General features: G+C 33.5%; 3 protein-coding genes and 1 non-coding gene across 5 annotated transcripts; 2 read left to right on the top strand and 2 right to left on the bottom strand.

Moving 5' to 3' along the window:
* The first annotated feature begins 4,961 nt into the window (after positions 1-4,961).
* On the top strand, positions 4,962-8,262 carry LOC110809512 (Lipase/lipooxygenase, PLAT/LH2 family protein). Its single transcript, XM_022035372.2, has 3 exons — positions 4,962-5,170; positions 6,588-6,962; positions 7,355-8,262. The coding sequence occupies exons 1-3, from the start codon at positions 5,032-5,034 to the stop codon at positions 8,050-8,052; spliced, it is 1,212 nt and encodes a 403-aa protein (XP_021891064.2). The 5' UTR covers positions 4,962-5,031; the 3' UTR covers positions 8,053-8,262.
* Positions 8,263-8,554: 292 nt separating this feature from the next.
* Positions 8,555-8,626, bottom strand: TRNAG-UCC (transfer RNA glycine (anticodon UCC)). Its single transcript has one exon. It is a non-coding gene; the product is annotated as a tRNA-Gly (tRNA).
* Positions 8,627-9,918: 1,292 nt separating this feature from the next.
* Positions 9,919-12,021, top strand: LOC110809535 (phytoene synthase 2, chloroplastic-like). The gene is made up of 6 exons (XM_088206333.1): positions 9,919-10,349; positions 10,625-10,675; positions 10,856-11,028; positions 11,132-11,367; positions 11,464-11,656; positions 11,789-12,021. Exons 1-6 carry the CDS (start codon positions 10,010-10,012, stop codon positions 11,945-11,947), a joined length of 1,152 nt encoding a protein of 383 aa, XP_088062459.1. The 5' UTR covers positions 9,919-10,009; the 3' UTR covers positions 11,948-12,021.
* A 282-nt stretch (positions 12,022-12,303) lies between these two features.
* On the bottom strand, positions 12,304-20,559 carry LOC110809543 (serine/threonine-protein phosphatase PP2A-2 catalytic subunit). 2 transcript variants are annotated; one of them, XR_015812813.1, is made up of 12 exons: positions 20,119-20,450; positions 16,843-16,899; positions 15,696-15,779; positions 15,255-15,326; positions 14,701-14,772; positions 14,460-14,500; positions 13,973-14,039; positions 13,397-13,588; positions 13,216-13,305; positions 13,015-13,122; positions 12,713-12,892; positions 12,304-12,490 (listed from the first exon to the last, which is right to left on the bottom strand). XR_015812813.1 is itself a non-coding variant. In XM_088206334.1 (12 exons), the coding sequence occupies exons 2-12, from the start codon at positions 20,203-20,205 to the stop codon at positions 12,827-12,829; spliced, it is 936 nt and encodes a 311-aa protein (XP_088062460.1). In that variant the 5' UTR covers positions 20,206-20,303; positions 20,457-20,559; the 3' UTR covers positions 12,304-12,826. The 2 variants fall into 2 exon arrangements, 1 of the variants encoding a protein (XP_088062460.1); XM_088206334.1 differs by adding an exon at positions 20,457-20,559 and having other exon boundaries at positions 12,304-12,892; positions 20,119-20,303.
* Between the last annotated feature and the right edge of the window lie 1,755 nt (positions 20,560-22,314).

Here is a 22,314-nt window from a genome sequence, read left to right as displayed (position 1 = left end):
AGAAAAAGAATTCGATGGCAACCCGGTCGATTTCGTATAGGTGTTATGATCTACTCCAAAAAATCTGATTTTCAAGGAATCAAACTCCATCTGGTGTAGAGTTGCTTACTTCTTGTTGATATAATTTTGAATTATCTTTCTCGTTTTTGGGTATTTTTCTCTCTTCATTTCTCGGTAACAAGGAGAAATTAATCAGTTCCTTTCTCGCTTTAGTTTATTTTCTCGTGGTTTCTTGGCAACCAAACTATAGTCATGCATTTTATGACTGAGGTTGATTAGTTGGTTGGTGTTTGCTATTTGTTCTCTTGGATTAAGTAGAAGTTTGAGTAATTTTAATAAGTATATAAATGGATAGAATAAACGGAGTGCATAATGGGTGGAAACTATTTAATTAACTTATTCTTTTGATGGGTATTGATTATATAACACAAGATGATTCTGGAGTTCTATTTTAGGACTGAAATTGCTTGCGACATTGAGGTTTTGTGGTTACAGGCAATTCTTGAATAGTATTTGGCGATTCTTGTGGAGCTTTCACGGTGATGGGTGAAATCTCTGAATGGAAACCTCTGGTTTCTAATTCTAGTTGCTTCTCCTCCTTCTTTTTTGAGCAATTCAAGCGCGACCCAGATGGCGGATTGGACAAAAACAGTGATGGAGATTCGATGAATGGATGATTAGTCAAGAATAGTGGATTTTCATGGATTGAACTGTGAAGATAATGATGTAATTTCCAAGAACATAAAAGAAAGAGACAGTAAAGAAAGTTTTTTTGGAGTGAGTGAGGATCAGAAAAGTTAATTTTTTACTGAAATACAAGAATCTTTTCTAGTTCAGATTCTCCAAGAATCTGCAAATTATCTTTTTCCTTGTTCTGGGGAGAAAATGTAAAATCGAAAAAAGATCACTTTGTAAAAGACAACTGGTGGTGTGGTGGCCATCGTGGTTGTTACAGGCAATTGTTGAATAGTGTTTGGCAATTCTTGTGGAGCTTTCATGGTGATGGGTGAAATCTCTGAATGGAAACCTCTAGTTTTTTATTCTAGTTGCTTCTCCTCCTTCTTCTTTAAGAAATTCAAGCGTGACCCAGATGTTAGATTGGACAGAAACAGTGATGGAGATTAGAGGAATTGATGATTAGTCAAGAACGGTGGATTTTAATGGATTGAACTGTGAAGATAATGATGTAATTTCCAAGAACAAAAAAAAAAGACAGTAAGGAAAGTTTTTTTGGAGTGAGTGAGGATCAGAAAAGTTACTTTTTCACTGAAATACAATAATATTTTTCTAGTTCGAATTCTCCGAGAATCTGCAAATTATCTTTTTCCTTGTTCTGGGGAGAAAATGCAAAATCGGAAAAAATCACTTTGTAAAAGACAGCTGGTGGTGCGGTGGCCATCGTGGTTGTTACAAGCAATTGTTGAATACTATTTGGCAATTCTTGTGGAGCTTTCATGGTGATGGGTGAAATCTCTGAATGGAAACCTCTAGTTTCTTATTCTAGTTGCTTCTCCTCCTCCTTTGAGCAATTCAAGCGCGACCCAGATGGCGGATTGGACAGAAACAGTGATGGGGATTCGAGGAATGGATGATTAGTTAAGAACGGTGGATTTTCATGGATTGAACTATAAAGATAATGATGTAATTTCTAAGAACAGAAAAGAAAGAGACAGTAAGGAAAGTCTTTTTAGAGTGAGTGAGGATCAGAAAAATTACTTTTATATTGAAATACAAGAATCTTTTCTTGTTCGGATTGCCCGAGAATCTGCAAATTACCTTTTTTCTAATTCTGGGGAGAAAATGCAAAATCGAAAAAAGATCATTTTATAAAAAACAGCTGGGTTGTGGTGGCCGTCATGGTTGTTACATGCAATACTTGAATAATGTTTGGCGACTCTTGTGGAGCTTTCATGGTGATGGGTGAAATCTCTAAATGAAAATCTCTTGTTTCTGATTCTAGTTACTTCTCCTCCTTTTTTGAGCAATTCAAGCGCGACCCAGATGGCGGATTGGACAGAAACAGTGATAGAGATTCGAGGAATGGATGATTAGTCAGAAATAGTGGATTTTCATGGATTGAACTTTGAAGATAATGATGTAATTTCAAAGAACAGAAAAGAAAGAGACAGTAAGGAAAGTTTTTTTTGAGTGAGGATCAGAAAAGTTATTGTTAGACTGAAATACAAGAATCTTTTCTAGTTCAGATTCCCCAAGAATCTGCAAATTACCTTTTTCCTGGTTCTGTGGAGAAAATGCAAAATCAAAAAAAGATCATTTTGTAAAAGACAACTGGTGGTGTGGTGGTCGTGGTTGTTACAGGCAATTTTTTAATAGTGTTTGCGATTCTTATGGAGCTTTCATGGTGATGGGTGAAATCTCTGAATGGAAACGCCTGGTTTCTGATTCTAGTTGTTTCTCCTCCTTCTTCTTTGAGCAATTTAAGCGTGACTCAGATGGCAGATTGGACAGAAACAGTGATAGAGATTCGAGGAATGGATGATTAGTCAATAATGGTGGATGTTCATAGATTGAACTGTGAAGATAATGATGTAATCTCCAAGAACAGAAAAGAAAGAGATAGTAAGGAAAGTTTTTTTGGAGTGAGTGAGGATCAGAAAAGTTACTTTTAGACTGAAATACAAGAATCTTTTCTAGTTCGGATTCTCCGAGAATCTGCAAATTATCTTTTTTCTGGTTCTGGGGAGAAAATGCAAAATCGAAAAAATATCATTTTGTAAAAGACAGCTGGTGGTGTTGTGGCCGTCGTGGTTGTTACAGGTAATTCTTGAATAGTGTTTGGCAATTCTTATGGAGCTTTCATGGTGATGGGTGAAATCTCTGAATGGAAACCTCTGGTTTCTGATTCTATTGTCTTCTCCTCCTTCTTCTTTGAGAAATTCATGCGTGACCCAGATGGCCGATTGGACAGAAACAGTGATGGAGATTCGAGGAATGGATGATTAGTCAAGAACGGTGGATTTTAATGGATTAAACTGTGAAGATGATGATGTAATTTCTAAGAACATAAAAGAAAGATACAGTAAGAAAAGTCTTTTTAGAGTGAGTGAGGATCAGAAAAATTATTTTTATACTGAAATACAAGAATCTTTTCTAGTTCAGATTCTCCAAGAATCGGCAAAGTACCTTTTTCCTAGTTCTGGGGAGAAAATGCAAAATCGAAAAAAGATCATTTATAAAAAACAGTTGGGGTATGGTGGTCGTTGTGGTTGTTACAGGCAATTCTTGAATAGTGTTTGGCGATTTTTGTGGAGCTTTAATGGTGATGGGTGAAATCTCTGAATGGAAACCTCTAGTTTCTGATTCTAGTTGCTTCTCCTTCTTCTTCTTTGAGCAATTCAAGCGCCACCCATATGGCGAATTGGACAGAAACAGTGATGGAGATTCGAGAAATGGATTATTAGTCAAGAATTGTAGATTTTCATGGATTGAACTGTGAAGATAATGATGTAATTTTCAAGAACAAAAAAGAAAGAAACAATAAGGAAAGTTTTTTTGGAGTGAGTGAGGATCAGGAAAGTTACTTTTAGACTGAAATACAATAATCTTTTATAGTTCAGATTTTTCGAGAATCTGCAAATTAACTTTTTCCTTATTCTGGGAAGAAAATGCAAAATCAGAAAAAGATCATTTTGTAGAAGATATATTTTTTACTTCATTAAGCGGACTTGAAAAGACTCAGAGACGAAAAATGATATTGAATTTATTCCTTATCATCACGTGCTTTTTTTATTGAAAAATAATATTTTTATTATTAAAAAAAATTATGAACTTATATTTATTTAATTTGAAAGATTATACGGTTTAAATCCAATTTAAATCACTATATGCCTTAATTTTGAAATTTTAATATTTCAAAGTTTAAAAATTAAAATAATTAAGGTTATTTTCATAACAAATTTCAAATTTTTTAACTCATTTTCAAAAAATTATCACAAAAAATACTATATCATAATCTGATATTTACAAGTTAAGTTGTATATTAAAAATAAAAAGTTAAACCGGTATTTTTTTAACAATAACGTTTACATTTAATAATTAAGTAGTACATATATATAAAATATATAACCCAATTCAAGTTCCAAATTTTATAAAAATATGAATAAAAATAACAATCATTCATTTAAAAAATAATTTATGGAAAGTAAAAGTCGAATTCATTATTTCTTACTATCTATTATGAAACATTGATATTATATATTATCTCATATGTTTTTCCTCCCTTACTATCTATTATGTCAAAGACTTCAATTAACTTTTTTTTTCACTTTGTAATATTATATATATATATATATATATATATATATATATATATTGATGTTCAAAAGTAGTCATTCATTTATTACCAAAATGTTCAAAAGCAACATTTTATCATTAACAAAACAAGAAAATAATGTTCTTTTTACATAATTTTCACAAGTTGTATTAATTTTACCAAATTTTCAAATCCATCACACACCTACTTTCCAAATTTCTATATTTGGAAAGTAAATTATATTAAGAAATTATTATATCTTTTGTTATATCATTTAATAATTATTAAATTCTTTTTTTTTAGAAAATATAATTTAATTCACAACGCATGTGAAATTCTAAAGTAAAAGAGGAATGAAACTGACCGCAATGAACTATACAACTATATTATAATAACCATAATGAATCATTAGATATAGTAGTAAACTAATAATAATATTTATGAATATAATTATTAAAAAGAATATTAATAATAAATAATTTTAAAATTCTCTTATAATATTATAATATTTTCAAAATTTTTATGTTTAGTTCGTCCAATAATAATTAAATTATTTTTTTTAATCAATATAGTAAGATATTACAATATTTTTGTTTGAAAATTATAAATTTAAAATTTTGTTTTTATAATTCTATTTAAATTTAAATTGAAGAAAATACTTTTTAATATATTAACCACTTAAAAAATATAAAGAAAAAATCTAACTCTCTCTCTCTCTCTCTCTCTCTCTCTGAAAACTGCATTTCAAGGTAGTGGAAATGGAGTCGGTTTCCCTGACCCATGCAGTATTCGCTGCAAATAGGAGAAACCCAGTTCATCTAAGAAAAAGAATTCGATGGCAACTCGGTCGATTTCGTATGGGTGTTATGATCTACTCCAAAAAATCTGATTTTCAAGGTATCAAACTCCCTCTGGTATAGAGTTGCTCACTTCTTGTTGATATGATTTTGAATTATCTTTCTCGTTTTTGGGTATTTTTCTCTGTTCATTTCTCGGTAACAAGGAGAAATTAATCAGTTCCTTTCTCGCTTTAGTTTATTTTCTCGTGGTTTCTTGGCAACCAAACTATCATTTTATGACTGAGGTTGATTAGTTGGTTGGTGTTTGCTGTTTGTTCTCTTGGATTAAGTAGAAGTTTGAGTAGTTATAATAAATATATAAATGGATAGAATAAACGGAGTGCATAATGGGTGGAAACCAATTAATTAACTTAATTCTTTTGATGGGTATTGATTATATAACACAAGATTATTCTGGAGTTCTATTTTAGGACTGAAATTGCTTGCGACATTGAGGTTTTGTGGTTATACGAACTAATGGAAAAGAGTGAGATGAAACCATTCTATATTTTAATTATATTCTTGAGTTTTTTTTAATGGAAAATCTTAGTGTTGGATCTTGAATTATATATTCCATAATCCTTTTTTTCAAGACTAGCCGCAAAAGCAGCAAAGCTATAATCTTTCTCACGAGATACATACTGATGTAGCCTTGGATTCCCTTTCCCCTGATGTGATAAACATAAAACCTCAGAACCGAAACCAGTCATGTCTTGAGAGTTGGGAAAAGGATTCCGATTAGATTGTCAAGCTCTTCCTAACTGTGCTGCTTATGCCAGCCAAGTATAAAATGTGTTTCGGGTTGCATGAAGAAATTGTTTTAGATTTTGCTTGTTTCCTCGAACCTTCTTTCTATCCTGAGTTGTGGTTCATGTCCTTGGTGGAAAATGCCAGCGAATACGTGAGAATTTGTTTCAGGATTACATGAAGAAACCTCATAAGTTTATGCTATTCACTTGAACCTTCTTCTTTTTATTCTCATTTCATGTTCTCTTTCGGTTTGTAACATCCAAATATGTAAAGAGTTCAAGTTGAAGTCTTTTGGATGAAATAGGAGCTCTTGTTCCAGTTAATTTGTTTCTTCTTTTGTTTCATTTTTCTACCGAGTATTATTCAAATCTATATCAATATCAAGTTCAACACGGATAATTTAGCAAAATGATATTTTTATCCTTTTTGCAATATTATTCAAAAATTCTGTATTTATGGAAGGAATCAAATATAAGCTTAAGATATTGTTTATTGGAGATCATTCTGTAGCCAATGGCGTACTTGTGTTCTTGTCTAATTTATCATTATGCCCATAGATGAAAGAAGAAAATTCAATAAATCGATATTATTGTAGCACTTAAATCATATATATATAGTCCTATCTTCTCGTATAAGATTTGAACCTCCCATTTGTTAAATTGATGAATCTCAAATCATGAGTAGGAGTAACACTATCAATTAACGGCAACTAATCTTCGCTTCAGACTTTCAGGGCTATGCTAAACCTTTGCGTCTTCTGCCAGCCACGAAAGTAGAAGTCTGCACAGGAAAGTCAGAAAAAGAGAGTTTCTCTTGTTTTAATTTGAATGAATCTCAGTCTTTATTTAAGGTTAAGTTAGAGACCAGTAACATCTATGGCTCTAGTCTGAGCAATTTAAGCGCTGGAGTACTTCTCTGCTTGATGGATGAAAATGGAGACTCGGTATTACAGAGAATTCCTGCAAATCTAGTGACTGATCATTCTTCAGAATCGGTTGATCCTGAAAGACTCGGATTCCAAAGGGGGTCAGTCGATGAATTCACCTTCTTGGGACCAAAACTAGGAAAAATTAAAGCTGTTTGGGTCAGCCTTGAATCAGGTTAGTTTCTTATTGTGAAAATATGTCCGCACAATATACCAACTGGTAGACACTGTTCTACTAGCCATTTAAATACACCTCCTGAAGGAATGCTTCAGTTATTTAGAAAATTGCAGCTGACTGTTTCTCATAAAAAACAAATTTGAATTGAAAGCCATTATGTTTTCTCTGCTCTCATCCTACTAGCTATCAACTGTTGCAGGGTTTTGTTTTTTGAGATAATAAACTGTTGCAGAATTATAGTAGATGATACGACATTATATCGTTTCCTTATCTGTTGAAAGATGATATTTTCAATGCGTGAATAGCCCATTTTGTAGGCTTATCGCTGGCTTCAACTGGGTCATTTGATAATTGTCATCTCTTCACTCTTTTTCTATTTCTAAGGTCAGGTCAATGGAGACTCAGAGACGTGAGCCTCACCATCCTCAACACATCTAAAAATTTGTTGAACAAAAATGGTAGGAAGGAAACGGTGTATGTTCGTTTCCAGTATGACTTTGAAACTGATGATCTTTTGCTCGGAGAGGGAGGTGAAGTATCCATGGTAGAATTAACACCATCGCTTGTTACTGAAACATCCGGAATCGACCCTCTCACCCTGTTGCGTAGAAACGCTTCAAAATCAACCTCTCCAAATGAAACCTTATCCAACGAGGAAAGCATGAAGGAGTACGCAGATTTGAAGCTGTCTTTGTTATTTTACGATGCAATTCTTGTATTTGTTGGCACGTCTATTTCATCCCTGTCATTCGGGAAAGGCTCTGGGGTTGCATTCCTGATTGGTGGAATCACCGGATTTCTGTATTTGTTGCTGTTGCAAAGATCTGTTGATGGACTACAGATACCCGGCAACGAAGAGAATGATAATCAAATAATTAGAGGATTCAAGGGCCCATTACTGAGCTTGGCGCTGGCGATTGCAATTTCTGTTGTAGCAGTGAAGTATGGTAGTAGTACAGGAGATGATACAGTCATGTTTACAGCAAAAGAAGTGTTGGGAGGAATGATGGGATTTCTGGCATGTAAAGTAGCTGTTGTTTTAGCAGCATTCAAACCCATGACTCTGAACTTGAAAGAGAACAAATGATAATACTTTTTTTTTTTTTCCTCTCCTCATCTGTTAGATGTACTCTTGAGTGGAGTTGGAATAGGTTTAGAAAGTTAAAAAGGCTAAAAGTGTAATGATGATAGTGTTTCACATGTATGAATCTTCTCCATACATTTCTTCTCTGTATATATATATATATATATACACAAAGGAAGGAGCTCAATCCATACTCTTATTACTTTCTTCTCTCCTTCATCACTCCATGTTTATCATATTACAAGCATTGTATGATGAGGCAGAAAGTACATTGAACTCTAAAGCTTTGAGCTTTGCCAGTAAAGAAAGATGATACTTACAACCCAAATTATTTTTTTCAAAAAAGAAATTAATTGAAATTTTGAAAAAAAAAAAAAAATCAAAAGAAATTAAAGTTTGTTTAGAAGCTAATTATCTGGACTGCAGGCATCTAATAAACAGTCAACGGTTTAAGGAGAAAAGTTAGTAGCTTTGACCCAAAAAAGAAAAAAGTCAAACAGCTTTGTGCGTTTGCCGGGAGTCGAACCCGGGTCTATTGCTTGGAAGGCAATTATCCTAACCGTTGGACTACAAACGCTTGGTTGGGATTCAAGACAAACTAAATAGTAAACTACATATATTAGTTTACTAATTTTTCAAAATATATTTTATTAAAAAATATATAAAAATTAATTTCAACCGATCTCGTGTATATATATGTAATTAATTTTATACCATAATTGAACAAAAACTAAATCAAAATTTTGACATCTATTATCCCAGATCGATAACTATTTGACCATTTGAAATCGAACATGTTGGTGTAAAACGAATTTCGTTCGCGTCTAATTATTAGACACTTTGAGAATGATTGAGTCGACAAACATCGCGAATCGTAACTCGTTCGTTTTAATTCTTTTATCGAATAATCACGTAAAATTTTTTTTTTCTTTGTGAATTTTCATAATTGATGACACCTTCAAGGTTTGGTTAGCTGCAGCCCTAATTGATTCTCAAGCCATTAGCTCACAGACAAAAAAAAAAAAAAAATTAATTAATTAATACAGAATTCACATGTTCTTCATCTGTCCAATGAAGCTGGTTTCTCTGGTTTTTGTTATTTTAAATAAACAGATTTGAGATTTGATTGGAGAAGGCATCAAAACATATGAAGATTCTAGCACAACAAGACATACTTCCCACAACAGCATATACACTATCTACCACAATAGACAAATCTGGCATCTTTCATAACATATATATATATATATATATACACACATCCACACATACATGGATATATACATATACATTAGGGTAGTCTAGTTAATAATATATTAGTTTTATAAACTTTCTCAATTACAAGTTATGTTGGTGTACAAAAACAAGGATTACTGTTAGTATATAAATCGTTTTTTTCGTAACATCTCGATTGTCAATATATATATAATCGAGTTACGATAGTATACGAATTTGTTCTTTTATCGTATTTCGATTGTTAGTATATATATTCCGCCAAGAAAATGACTAAATCAATCAATAAAAACAATTTGATTCCGGATTATTTGAAGTCTCCTCAGTGATTATATTACACCAATGAAAATGATATGTAGAGAGTTTAGTTTCATTAGGCAGTAAGTACATTATGGCTTTTGCTCTAAACGATGTGGGATTTTAACTTTATTTGAGTTAGATTTGTATGTTTCTGCCCATATGTATTACTCAATTAACAATGCAAGAGACAAGCACATAAAAGCAAAAACTTAGGAGTTACAATGATGAAATGGGAAGATTCTGATCATGACAAAAAAGGAATTTATCAACTTTTTACCCACTATATATATATATATATATATACATACATCTATAGGATATAATAAGAATTAATCAGAAATTTCCCAATTAAAGTTTTGAGTCCTTTTACTAAAGATTTCTTCTTCCAAATCTGCAAAAACCCATTTGAAGACTTCTGCAAAAACCCATGTGTGCTTCAACAATGTCACTTGTAGCCAAGCCTTGCATAAGAATCACAAGCAATGGCAGGCCAAAATATAAGAAGTTTTCGGCTACGAAGACAACGAGAGCTCAAGCGATTGCAGAACCCGAAGTATCAAAACCACTAGTACTGCATAGACCAACAGAAAAAGGCATTCCCCAAGCTGATCAACGAGTACGTGAAATCGTGGAAAAACAATCTCAGAGGAGCAGCACAGCCAAGGAAGATGCCTGTTCTAGTCCACAGTTTCATCCTATGTTTCTTGATGAAGCTTATGAAAGATGTAGAATCATTTGTGCAGAATATGCCAAGACATTCTATTTAGGTACCACTAGCTTCATTTATTCTTCAACTAAGAAACAATATTTCAGCTTCTGAGATTATAACTTCAAAATTTCTTCATTATGTTTGTTCAAATCTGTTTCAGTAGAAATATATACATTTTATTAATTAGGTGGCACGGACACACTCATCACGGTATAATCTTTTGCTGATTATATACAGAAATACATAATTTAACTCGAACCCATCATCTAGAAACAAGTTGGTTGGTGGTTTTTTTTAAGTTTGATTGATGTCCAGTCTGCTTTCTTGATATAGGAACTTCGCTGATGACAGAAGAAAGACAGAGAGCTATATGGGCAATTTATGGTATAAATTTTCATTCAACATATAACTCGTAAACTAATATATTTTTCCCACATGTAAATTCACAAGACGAAGTGTGGATTGAGCAAAAGCTCTCAATACTTTGTGCTGAAGTCACAATAGTTGGAATTCGAATACTAGATTCGTAATGGTTTGTTTTGTTTTGTTTTCTTCTTGGTGCAGTTTGGTGCAGGAGAACGGATGAACTAGTAGATGGGCCAAATGCAGATTACTTAAGCTCTGCAGTTCTCGATCGATGGGAAGAAAGACTCGAAGATATCTTCAACGGACGCCCTTATGACATTCTTGATGTTGCATTAACAGACACTGTCTTCAAGTTTCCTTTAGATATTAAGGTGCTCTTTGCCATTTCCCAAATCTCTCCTCATCTTAAAATTCTGATTTTGGCAAACAATATTTTCCCATTTTGATCTAACATACACTCAATTATGCCAGCAGCCATTTAAGGATATGCTAGAAGGAATGAGAATGGATACATGGAAAAGCCGGTACAACAACTTCCAGGAGCTGTATCTATACTGCTACTATGTTGCAGGAACTGTTGGATTAATGAGTGTTCCAATCATGGGAATAGCAGAAGAATCCAAACTTCCTGCTCAATCTGTATACAATTCAGCACTCTATTTGGGAATCGGAAATCAACTTACTAATATTCTTAGAGATGTTGGAGAGGAGTAAGTCTGAAGTTCGAAAATTTCTCATCAGTTCAAACTTTTTTCTGAATATCAAAAGTTCAAAAAACGGATAATTTATTAATTTTTTTTTTTCAGTGCATCAAGAGGGAGAATTTATCTTCCACAAGATGAGCTTGCACAGTTTGGACTATGCGATGAAGATGTGTTCGGAAGAAAGGTTAGTGATAGATGGAGAGAGTTCATGAAAGAGCAGATTAAAAGAGCAAGATTCTACTTCAAACTCGCAGAGGATGGAGCTTCACAGCTTCACAAGGCTAGCCGCTGGCCGGTAATGTACACATGCATACTATACATATATGTGTGTGTGTGTGTATTTATGCATTCTATGATTGAATTGATAATTTTAGGGGAAACCCAGATGAGATTTTCTGTTCAGGGATTGATTTATAACACATTGCAGGTATGGTCATCATTATTACTGTACAAGAAAATACTGGATGCAATTGAGGATAACGGATATGATAACTTGACAAGAAGAGCTTGTGTTGGAAAGACAGAGAAGCTGCTAATGCTGCCATTAGCATACACCAGAGCTTTCCCAGCCCCCACTCTGTTTTGATTCTTCAACCCTCTCTACAATTTGTGTACTAAACCAAGACTCTGATTCATATGTGTGATTAAAATGATACTATGTGTACTCATCCCTATAAATTTCTGGTTCACAGAGGCCATACCAACATATTAAATTCAAGATTTTATTATTCACATTTGAATTCTGCCTTGTACTTCTCATGCCTTCATTAAGAATTTGTATTACTGTATTATGTATATTCTCGAGATAAGGAAGTGTTATAATCGTTTCGCCTAATGAATAAATGTATAAATTTTTACTAACAAATACTCTCGAATTTCCAATCAATTATGACAATAATGAGGGGCCTAACATGAAATCTAAAAGGCAACTCAAGTCCTGCCTGCCACCAAAACAGCAATCCAATCTCATTAAAACTCTAACAAGGGGGGAAAAAAAATGCTAATATAAAAGAGCGATAAGCTGTTTCCAACTTAAGTGGAGAATTATAAGAACACTCAGTGATGAAATTTCAGAAAAAAATAACTCCTTGTCATCCCTCTACAGAACCCCAACATCAGAATAGCCGTCCTACAAAAGGAACAAAAAGGAACAAGAATCAAAAATCAAAAGAGAAGTCGTAAAACTGCCACATTGTACGCTGGAAATTGTCCATATTTGCTTTTACGTCCTCGCCAGCAACAGCTTCCTCTTGTGGAAACCCCAGCATAATTCTACGAAGGACAACAACAGAAGCCAAGGAAGCCATACCCCCATCCATTCTAAATGTTTCTTCCCATCCGACCCACGTACCTTTTGCCAAATTATAAAATCTCTTTATCTTAAATTTGAGATAGCCCTCAACTGGTAGACCAGTCACAGCAAGCACTGACCACCGGGAATATATCAACTCAACGTCTGATTGAATCATAGGAAGTAATCAGGTGTTCTACGGGTCACGTCTGGCTCTCCCCTCCTCGGAGCAGGCTCAAACTGCAAAATTTTCAAGCCACCATCCAAACGATTAGGACATTTCACATTTCTAGCAAGCATTGGCAATGTGAATTAGCTTATGTGAAGGTGGGGAAGCCAGATACAAGAATAAAGACAGAGACCTGAATAAATGTGTGGCCCTTGCAGTCATCTACTTCCAAAATCGAAGCCATGTTTCCACAGCGATAACAGTAGTTAGGTGCACTAAATATAGTCACAACCTTTTGCTCCTGTCAAAATGATTTGAACCAATAAAACAAACGTCATCAGAAATTGAAAAGCAATGCCAAACAAAAAGCCACCAGTTTGGGTACAGTAATTACATGACCCCAGTTGTAACCTTCCATAACAAGCTGGTGAGCCCTAGCAATCAGCTTCAAGTTGTTTGTATGGTTGAACTGCTCAGAGATGTCCTGGAAAGAAAAAACACTTAAGCACTCCAATGAGGAAAAGAAAAACAACGTTTTTAAGAGGATAAAGAAGAATAAAAAGAAAATACAATACCTGGCCAAAGGTATATCCAGCACCCCTGGGGGAGATACCCCACCCACATCGATCATCTGGATCCGACCACAAAAGATCACACATAGGGCCTTCATGAGGAACTTCCTGAACTCGGTCAAAATTGCGTATATTATCAAGGGTTTCAATGGATGGAGAGAGTCCACCATGGAGACAAAATATTTCTGATTCAACCTACAAGAAAGAAGTAAACATATATGATCCTCCCTCACTGTATACACTTATGATATAAGCCACTAAACCAGTGTAAACAATCTTAAGAGCCAGCTCAATAAATTGGTGAATCCTAGCACTGGCACTGCCATAGAGAACAAAATTGAGACAAAAAGTACTAATGAAAGTAATTAAATTTCCAAGGTGATGTTTCCATGTTTATTCAACAAAAAGTAGCAGTATAAAAGAGTAAGGGAAACGAGTACGCATTATCACTCATCAAGACGTGCTATATGGCAAACATCATCCAAAATTATTCAAATAATGACTTTTGTTTTCTCAACCAGCAAACCTTATATTCATGATTAACAATAACACGAACTTTTTTAACAAAATCACACTAACCAGCGCTGTCAATGGAAAATAGTCAAACAGATCTGTAAAGATCTTCCAAACATTAGCATTCCCATACCTGCAAAATAGGAGTAAAGGATTCATAAATAGAACCTCAAAGTTGAGAAGGAAATAGAGAAAATACATTCACATAAAATTAAAAAACATGTTACCAAATTCCATAATGGTATTCCAATTACAGGCTATATATGATAGCCCATTTTATACTCAAACTAAGCAGTCTCTGCAAACTCCACTAAAATGTTTTTCCTAATAAGCAAATACCAGTCAAAATAAACTTCATCAAGGTAAAAAAAAAAAAACCTTCATCAGAAAACAGAAAAAGAAAAATACAAAAGAACACAACAATCTACAGCAACTAAGACCTTGTGGAAAACTTCTGCTACAGATTTTTTTTTTGGAAATAAACTTCTGCTATAGATTATCTTCATTGCATTAAATATGATCAAAAGAACAACAATGATTCTAATAGACTTACTTCCTTAGGCATTCATCATAAAACCCATAAACTTGAGTAATCTGCAATAAGAAACACAAGTATATGTTCAGCACCAAAGAGAAACCATGGACAAGAAACCATAAACCATAAACCATATACTGAGGATAGCGAAAATAAAATACTTCTAAATATACTTAATTTGATAAACAGCTACAAGCATAAGAATAATTCCACTTATTTGAAGTCCACTACAAGAAAAAGTAACAAGGGGCTTACAGACCTGACGGCTTTCATGGTTTCCTCGAAGAATAGTAATCCGCTGTGGATAACGCACTTTCAATGCTACCAAAAGCTGAAAATTATAGCGAGTGTTTAAGAATAGTAATCATGCCACATGGCAAGTGGAAGAGCCAATCAAATGAAATTGAAAGCGAGAATTCCTTGAGCAAGTGTTTAAGAAATAAAAAGAAACCTTCAACAAAGGTGCAACTTGTTTGGACCTCACACTAGTTCCTCCTCATTAGAACTCCACAAACACTACTCAAAAACCAATGAACAAAATCTGTGGCGAAAAAAAGCATAAATCCCTTACTTCTATTCTTCCTCTTTTTTATATTACGAGAACTAACTCCAATTTTTTTCGCCAAGGTTTAGAATACTTCCTTAATAATAAAAGTACTGTCACTTGCAAGTCTAAGAAGCAATAAGACAACAATAGTTCCAAAATATAGAAAGACATTCTTTCATGTAACAATATAATCCAACAAAACAAATTCATAAATTCCAATAGAAAGAGAAAAAAGATAATAACATAAAATAATAACTTGCACTTACTGTTACGGTTTCAACTGAGTAATAGCCACGGTCAACATAATCTCCCATGAATAAATAATTTGTATCTGGACACTGGCCAAGAAATTGCACGTATATTATTATTCTGAAAACTAAAATGTGTAATACACCCTACAATGCATTAAATGCATTGCAAGCAAACCCAACTTGAAAAGTGTAAAATTTAATATAAGACCTAACACAAAATCTACTTTGCACAAATAATTACTTAATTACATCTCCAAAACATTCTCAAGCGCATTGATATTTCATCAGCAAACACAACTAGGACACAAAAGGCCATAACAGAACATTTTTTTTAAGATAAAAGTGTAGAATATATTGAAGTGGAGGCACCAAGGGGGCGCCAACCAATGTACAAAAGATTTACAAGTCAATTAACATATCTACAATTGACCCCAAAATCGCATAACAAAACATTACCTTTCCTCCAATACGAAAAAGCTCTGCAAGATCATGAAACTGCCCGTGTATGTCACCGCAGATTGTAACAGGGCTTTTCACAGGCTGCAGTTTACAGAATAAAGGAAATTAATAATGAGAAAATAATTAGAATTTACTGCATTTCAGAATCAAGGTAGGCTCATAGAATGGATTACACCAAAGAACCAAAGTAGGCCCATAGAAAGGATTACACCCAAAGAAAAGCATGACATAATTATGTATCTGTAGCAATGGCCCAAAAGATGCAACTGAAAGTAAGCATATACAATACCTTGCTTTAATGGCAATAACTGACAGGTCAAATCTAGAACTGAAATCACATAAACTTAGGATAGCACTCTATATGTTAACACTTATTGTTACAAACAATAAAAATGAATGAAAAGATCCAAATGACGGGTACAAAGGGCTATGACCTAGAATGCAGGAAGTAAAGAAGACAAACACAAGGCTCTCAAAAAAAAAAAAGACAAACACAAGGAGACAACATTACGGTAAAGAATCACTCCAAGCCAAAAGTCAAAGAGATTAGAAAGAAAAATAAACAATTTAGACTATTCTTTTCTTTATCATATTTGGTGAAAAGGCAGAAACACCTGCCAAGCCAGTCTTACCACTCGTGAAATCCTCTGCTAGTTTAGAGATTTAGATATGTGGTCTGCAGTTAAGAGCCTGGAGGAAGATTGTTGTCCCTATAAAGAAATGAGCTAAGAATGCGTGACAGTATGGCATTTCTCTTAGGTATATGGAGACTGAGTTAGTTAATGCAGCTCTGGCTCAACCTAAACCTTTATCAGACAACTAATTCTCGTAGAAGCCCAAAAGTCCAAAATCACCTTTGACAGCAGAAATTTCAACAATTGCAACAGAAGGCACACCATGGAAATATAGTTCTTAACTGCTACACCGAGAACAATTCAACCAAAAAAAGCTCAAGGCACTTGCACTTATATGTTACTGACAGCCCTAACCAGTTAACCCACTAAACATTAGCATGTAGCGAAAAATTGAACTAAGATATAGTTGTGGGATGGAAAGACTATGTGAACAAGTAGAAATATTTTCAAGATATAACAGAACCAACTAGTAGCAACAAACAAAAATCAAAAAGACAACAAAACCAAACCTGAACGTTGCTTTCTTCCATCAATATCTCTTTTGCCTTCTCACATAAGCTTCTTACCTAGAGCACAAAACAAAAATCAGAACAAGAAAGCCTAAGCCAGAGCAAACAAAGTTTTAAGATAAATAAATTTAAAAAAAAAAAACAAAAAATTAGAGACAAACAATAAAATTTTGCAAATAAACCAGAAAAACCAGTTGCAAGCTCCAGCATAGTGCAACAAAGCCAAAGATTTAAAAATTCTAAAAACAAAGGTCAGATTCATTACAGCTTTGAAAACACAGCCTTGCTTGTTCTTGTCAATTGAGAAGACACCCCATCCTTACCATATATTCAGTCACAAAACCAAATTATGGAAATAGATATGTCTAGACATGCTGTCTTTATTCGAGTGCTGATAACTGGGAACTTAAGGGCAAGTACTTAAAGATGAAATTGATTCCATAACTACCTATCAAAGATAGCTCCATAGACCACATGATTGCAATAGAGAACCTTAATCAGGCCAAACCTCACAAGATTTGTTCTTGACATTTTATGTGGTAGAAAAATTTCTAACTAGCTCCTTCAATCAGTGAATTTCAATACTGTCATACCTTAGTTTTGTGCGTATAAATTTTCGGTTTATTTAAATTATGAGATGAAAAATTGGAAAAAGGAAAAAAATCAAAAGATATTATAATATATACAAATTAGAAAAGTTTGATCCATTAATATGGAATCTTTGAGAGTTTGATTAATTTTCGACCTATTTCCATTTTGTCATTAAGAACCCAATCCATTTTGCACCTCTTAATTTTACTAAATACCCGTTACCATCGTAACCAATAAAACACATTTCCTGAAACCTTGTTTTAAAAAAGAAATAACAAGTATAAAACCTATACTGCTAAATTATTTCCAAAAAAAAAAAAAACCTATTTTCCTAAACCAACCCATTCTCACTACTTAACTAACCAATCTCAAGCCTAGCCCACAACCAACCCATCTCAATTCAGTTGTACCAACCATGGCAACCCAGCCCTTTAAACAACGCAGAGGCACCTCTTTTGTCAATATCTTAAACTTCTTTCTTCTGATTGACAAACACAGCTTCTGCTCTTAAGAAGCAGACAAGATGATAAGCGAAGAAAGAGAGAGAAGCACAACAGGCAAAGGGTAGAGAGGCATGTGTCTGAGCTCGCTCAAGCAAAAAGGAGAAAAGGGAGAAGTGACAGCGAAGGATGGCTTCACGTGCTTGAAACAATGGAAAGATGATGGTGTAGAGGTGTATGACCAGAGGGAGAGGAGCATGCATGGCAGGAGGAATGCAGCAAATGGAAAGTGTCCGTTGGGCAAAGCTCCAACATCCAAGCTGGATTCCAGAAAGAGCACACAAGAGCAGCAGGCTTTTGTTCAAGGAGTGATAGAATGAAGATCATGATTAGGAGAGAGAAGGAAGGGGAGAGCTAAGGAAAAGGGCCTGCTTTAGGTTTTCTAAAGAGAATCAGAGAGCCGGGAGAACGGAAAAGAAGAGACAGAGAGAAATCAAGCCAAAAAGAGGAGTCTGGCAGAGAAAAGAGCCTGTCTTCTGCAGGGGCTAGGATTTCAAAAAAAAAAAGATAGAAGAGAAGAGTCTTCTTTCTTCTTAGCAAAAGCAAACATGAAAAGGGAATGGAGACAAGGCAAAGAAAGAGTCAATTTTCGTAGAATTTCTTTGCAAAGGAGCTAGAGCAAGTCTCAGCTTCTCTTCAGTTCTACGTAAGGGTATATCTTAATACTTTGTCACTTTTTTCGGCTTAATATAAATGTACTAAGACATATCTGATGGTCAACAAAATTGATTTTGAGATTGAATAGTTGAGGACAGGAAATTACTGCATATGTGTTCTCTTATTGCCTTTGTTAATCAATCATCTAGCATTTTCTTACTACAATTTGATCTCTCTGTAGTTCTAGTTCTTTTGTTTTGTGCGCCCTTTAGTGAAGGAACTGCATTGAGAGAAGAAGAGAAGGATGGGAAAAAATTCGAATTTGGTAACTGAAATATTCTATCAAATGTAGCTCAACTTTCCAATGTCTTGGTTATGTTTTCCGTATGAGTTTGAATATATCATGTCTGGATGTTACTTTTCTCTTGTAAGCTTAAACACTGGAAACCATTATATGAACTGGTACACGCAGGACTTTGTTCAAATAATAGTCTCATGGGTTAACTCATTGGTGCATATAATAAAGCCTATGTGCTCACGAGCCTCCTAAGTAGATTGTGATTCTATTAATGCAGATCACTATAGTGAATGTGACAAATTCAGTCCAATATAATGATATGAGGCCGTTGTAAAGACATGGGTTTTCTTGAGTATCTTGCTTCTTTCATCGATATGGATTGCTTGCAGTGGTGGTTGAGAGAATGCAAGTGTGGATATTCTGTAATTTGATCATTGGTGTTGAAAGGAGCATGTAGACTACAGAAACCAAGGTCATAGGTTCTATTTTCTTGTAATACTACGGCTAACTGGAAAATTTTAGCTATTAAACCACACACCTTTCAAAGCTTAAACTCTTGGAAATTTCGAATATAAGTTCACCCTCAGAGACACAAGCTTTTTATGTCAAAAGAAATAAAAATCCAAAGCTATGTCTTAGATGTAGTAACCAACACGAAACCCATCGTTAAGTGGAAGAATTCCTGTACTTCTCTCACCATTATTGAGCTAGGAAACAAGCCCGTGATTCCAGGACATACCTTAACCAAAATCTCACCCTACACTCTTTATCCAATAATATGAGAAGATACCAACAAATGAGTCCAACCATTTCAAGGTCAAACCTGCAAATAGTTAAAAAGAGTGCCTATCTTGGAAAAAGATATGAGAACAGAAAGTTAGCCTGTTTTCTCTAATACAAACGAAAAACGGATCTGATCCAATCCCCATCAAATCTAAAACAAATCTCTTGATCCCCCTCAATACCCAGAGCCAGATCGAGCACCAAAAAGCTCCCACGCCCACTTAGTTTATAGATCAACCATATGCAAACACAAAAAACACAAGAAGACAACAATATTTCCCGATCTACCCAAAAGGTCTCCTACAAATCGATTGCGATCGCCAACATTTACCAAAAAAAAAAAAAAAACTAACTAAATTATTCCAAAATATTCCCAATAAATCCGAAAACCGAAAATACCAAACCCCAAGAACCGGTCGAAAATGTAAATTTCAGAAAGAAAATAAAGAAAGAAGGAACAGTCTCCACATTCCAAAAAATTTTTAAAAGGAAAAAAGAAAGGGTTACCTCTTGTTCAGATAAGGGCTTGCACTGCATGAGTTGATTAATCTGCTCATCGAGGTTTCCGTGTGAGTTCGAAGGGACCGAGTCCATTCTCCTCTTCCTCTTCCTCTTCTACCTTCTTCTTCTTGTTTCCCCCTCTCTTCTTCAATCAGATTCCAAGATCCCCTCGACTGTCCCTTCTCTAACCCCTAGATAATTCAACAATTAACCTTCAAATTCACCAATTCAAAACCCTAGATTTCACCTCCTCCTGCAACTTCCCACACCTCCAGAGAGAGAGAGAGAGAGAGAGAGAGAGAGCAAAAGTGGGAAATTTCTAGTTTGTAGAGAGAGAAAAATACCAGCGAACGGTGGTGAAGAAACCAATGCTTTAGAGAGAGAGAGAGAGAGAGAGAAGTCCCTTTTTTTTTTTTTCTTTTTTCTCTGCTTTTTGTTTTTAATCACCACTCCTTTTTTAAAAAAAAAAATTAATTAAAATAAATTAAAAAACAAAATTTACGCATTTAAATTTTTTTAAAATTCGAGAATCATGACGCCCCCATCCATAATCTACAGAAAAAGCAGTGAAATTCACGAACCAACGGCAGAGGGCTCCTATCGACGTGTCCTGTCCTGATTGGTCTAAAATATCACGGAAATAAAGGCGCGTGGACAGATGGCGCTCGTAGATGCGATTGGCTCGTCGTAAGAAGATCTTGTTATCACATGTGACGTTAGTTCGCCTTCTCGTTTAATGGGAATTTTATATATAATTATATATATATATTTACTATATATAATAAATTTTTATAATAATTACAAAAAATAAAATATTTTACAAAAAAGTACTGAAAATAATCTTTTATATATATTTTTTTTAAATCTATCATCTTTTTTTTTTCCGTAATTGTTATTAACTAAAATGTATAGCTTTTTAAATAAAATATATATAAATTTCTAAATAAAAATATAAAATATTCTTATTTACAAAATAAATCCTTAAAATCTAAAATTTTATGGTTTATTTATATATATCGTTTGGGATAATAATTTAATTTTTGTACTTTTGTAATTTCTTTAATTAATTTTTACCTTAATTTTAAATTAAACAAAAATAACCCTAATTAATATACATTTATTAATTAATAATTAAATATATAAATTTTTAAATAACGAAAAAACTTCGACGAAAAAATCTCTCGAACATGAAAATCAAAATAATCTCGCAATCGTTGCAGCATCGTCTAACCCAACTTATTAAAATGTTCGAGCGCATAATTGACAAAGCCTCGTAGTTTTTCGCTATCGACCCATCTTCAATCTCTATCGTTAAGGCTCTTTGTACTTGTAGCGCATCCGTTTCAACAATATCCGGATCCCGAGAGGTACGAGTCAATATATCAAAAATTTAAAAAAATAATAATAAAATCAAATCCTAACTTTTATTTAATCAAAATCTCAAACCCATGTTTCAAATTGGCAACTAATTTATTTCCATCAAAGCCCAAAATTTATTTGGGTATAAACCCTAAAAAAACCCAACCTCATTTTAATGGAGGCCAAAATCTATGATTGAAGCCCATTTATTAAAAATTAAATATTTATTTGAAAGAAACCAATTTTGTTTATATAATATATTTATAATTCTATGATATATTGATTATACAAAAATAAAAATTAAAAACATTAATAATTACAAAATACACTTGTCACAAATATTTTAAATATAAATAAAATAAAAATTTTAAGAATTGAAAATATAATACAAATTGTTTTATAAAAACAACTCTAATTATTCAATATATATAAATATATATGTGTATATATATGTATAAGAATATATCACAATTTTTTATATAAAAAAATATTAATTTTCGAATAAGTAATAATAATACAATTAAATATTATATATCACAATTATTTTCGTAGGTGGTCGCATGCCAATTGATTTAATTGTTGAATTGACTTGTCATTCTCTAAAAGTCCAATTGTTGCAATAACCTAACGCGGATTCATATATATATATATATATGTATATAATTCAATCAAATATACACCTTTGTAACACACACATAATAAGACAATATATTATACATATACCCACGTAGACATCTCAATTATTAGTAGCGTGTAATATATATATATATATATATATATATATGCTATATTTAAAATTTGTCCATATCCTTAATTTATTTAATTTTATTTGTATTGTGTTAA

The sequence above is a fragment of the Carica papaya genome, chromosome 6 (genome assembly GCF_054855325.1).
Source record: "Carica papaya isolate Zhongbai chromosome 6, ASM5485532v1, whole genome shotgun sequence".
Classification (NCBI taxonomy): domain Eukaryota; kingdom Viridiplantae; phylum Streptophyta; class Magnoliopsida; order Brassicales; family Caricaceae; genus Carica; species Carica papaya.
This window is presented reverse-complemented; position numbering and strand designations above follow the sequence as displayed.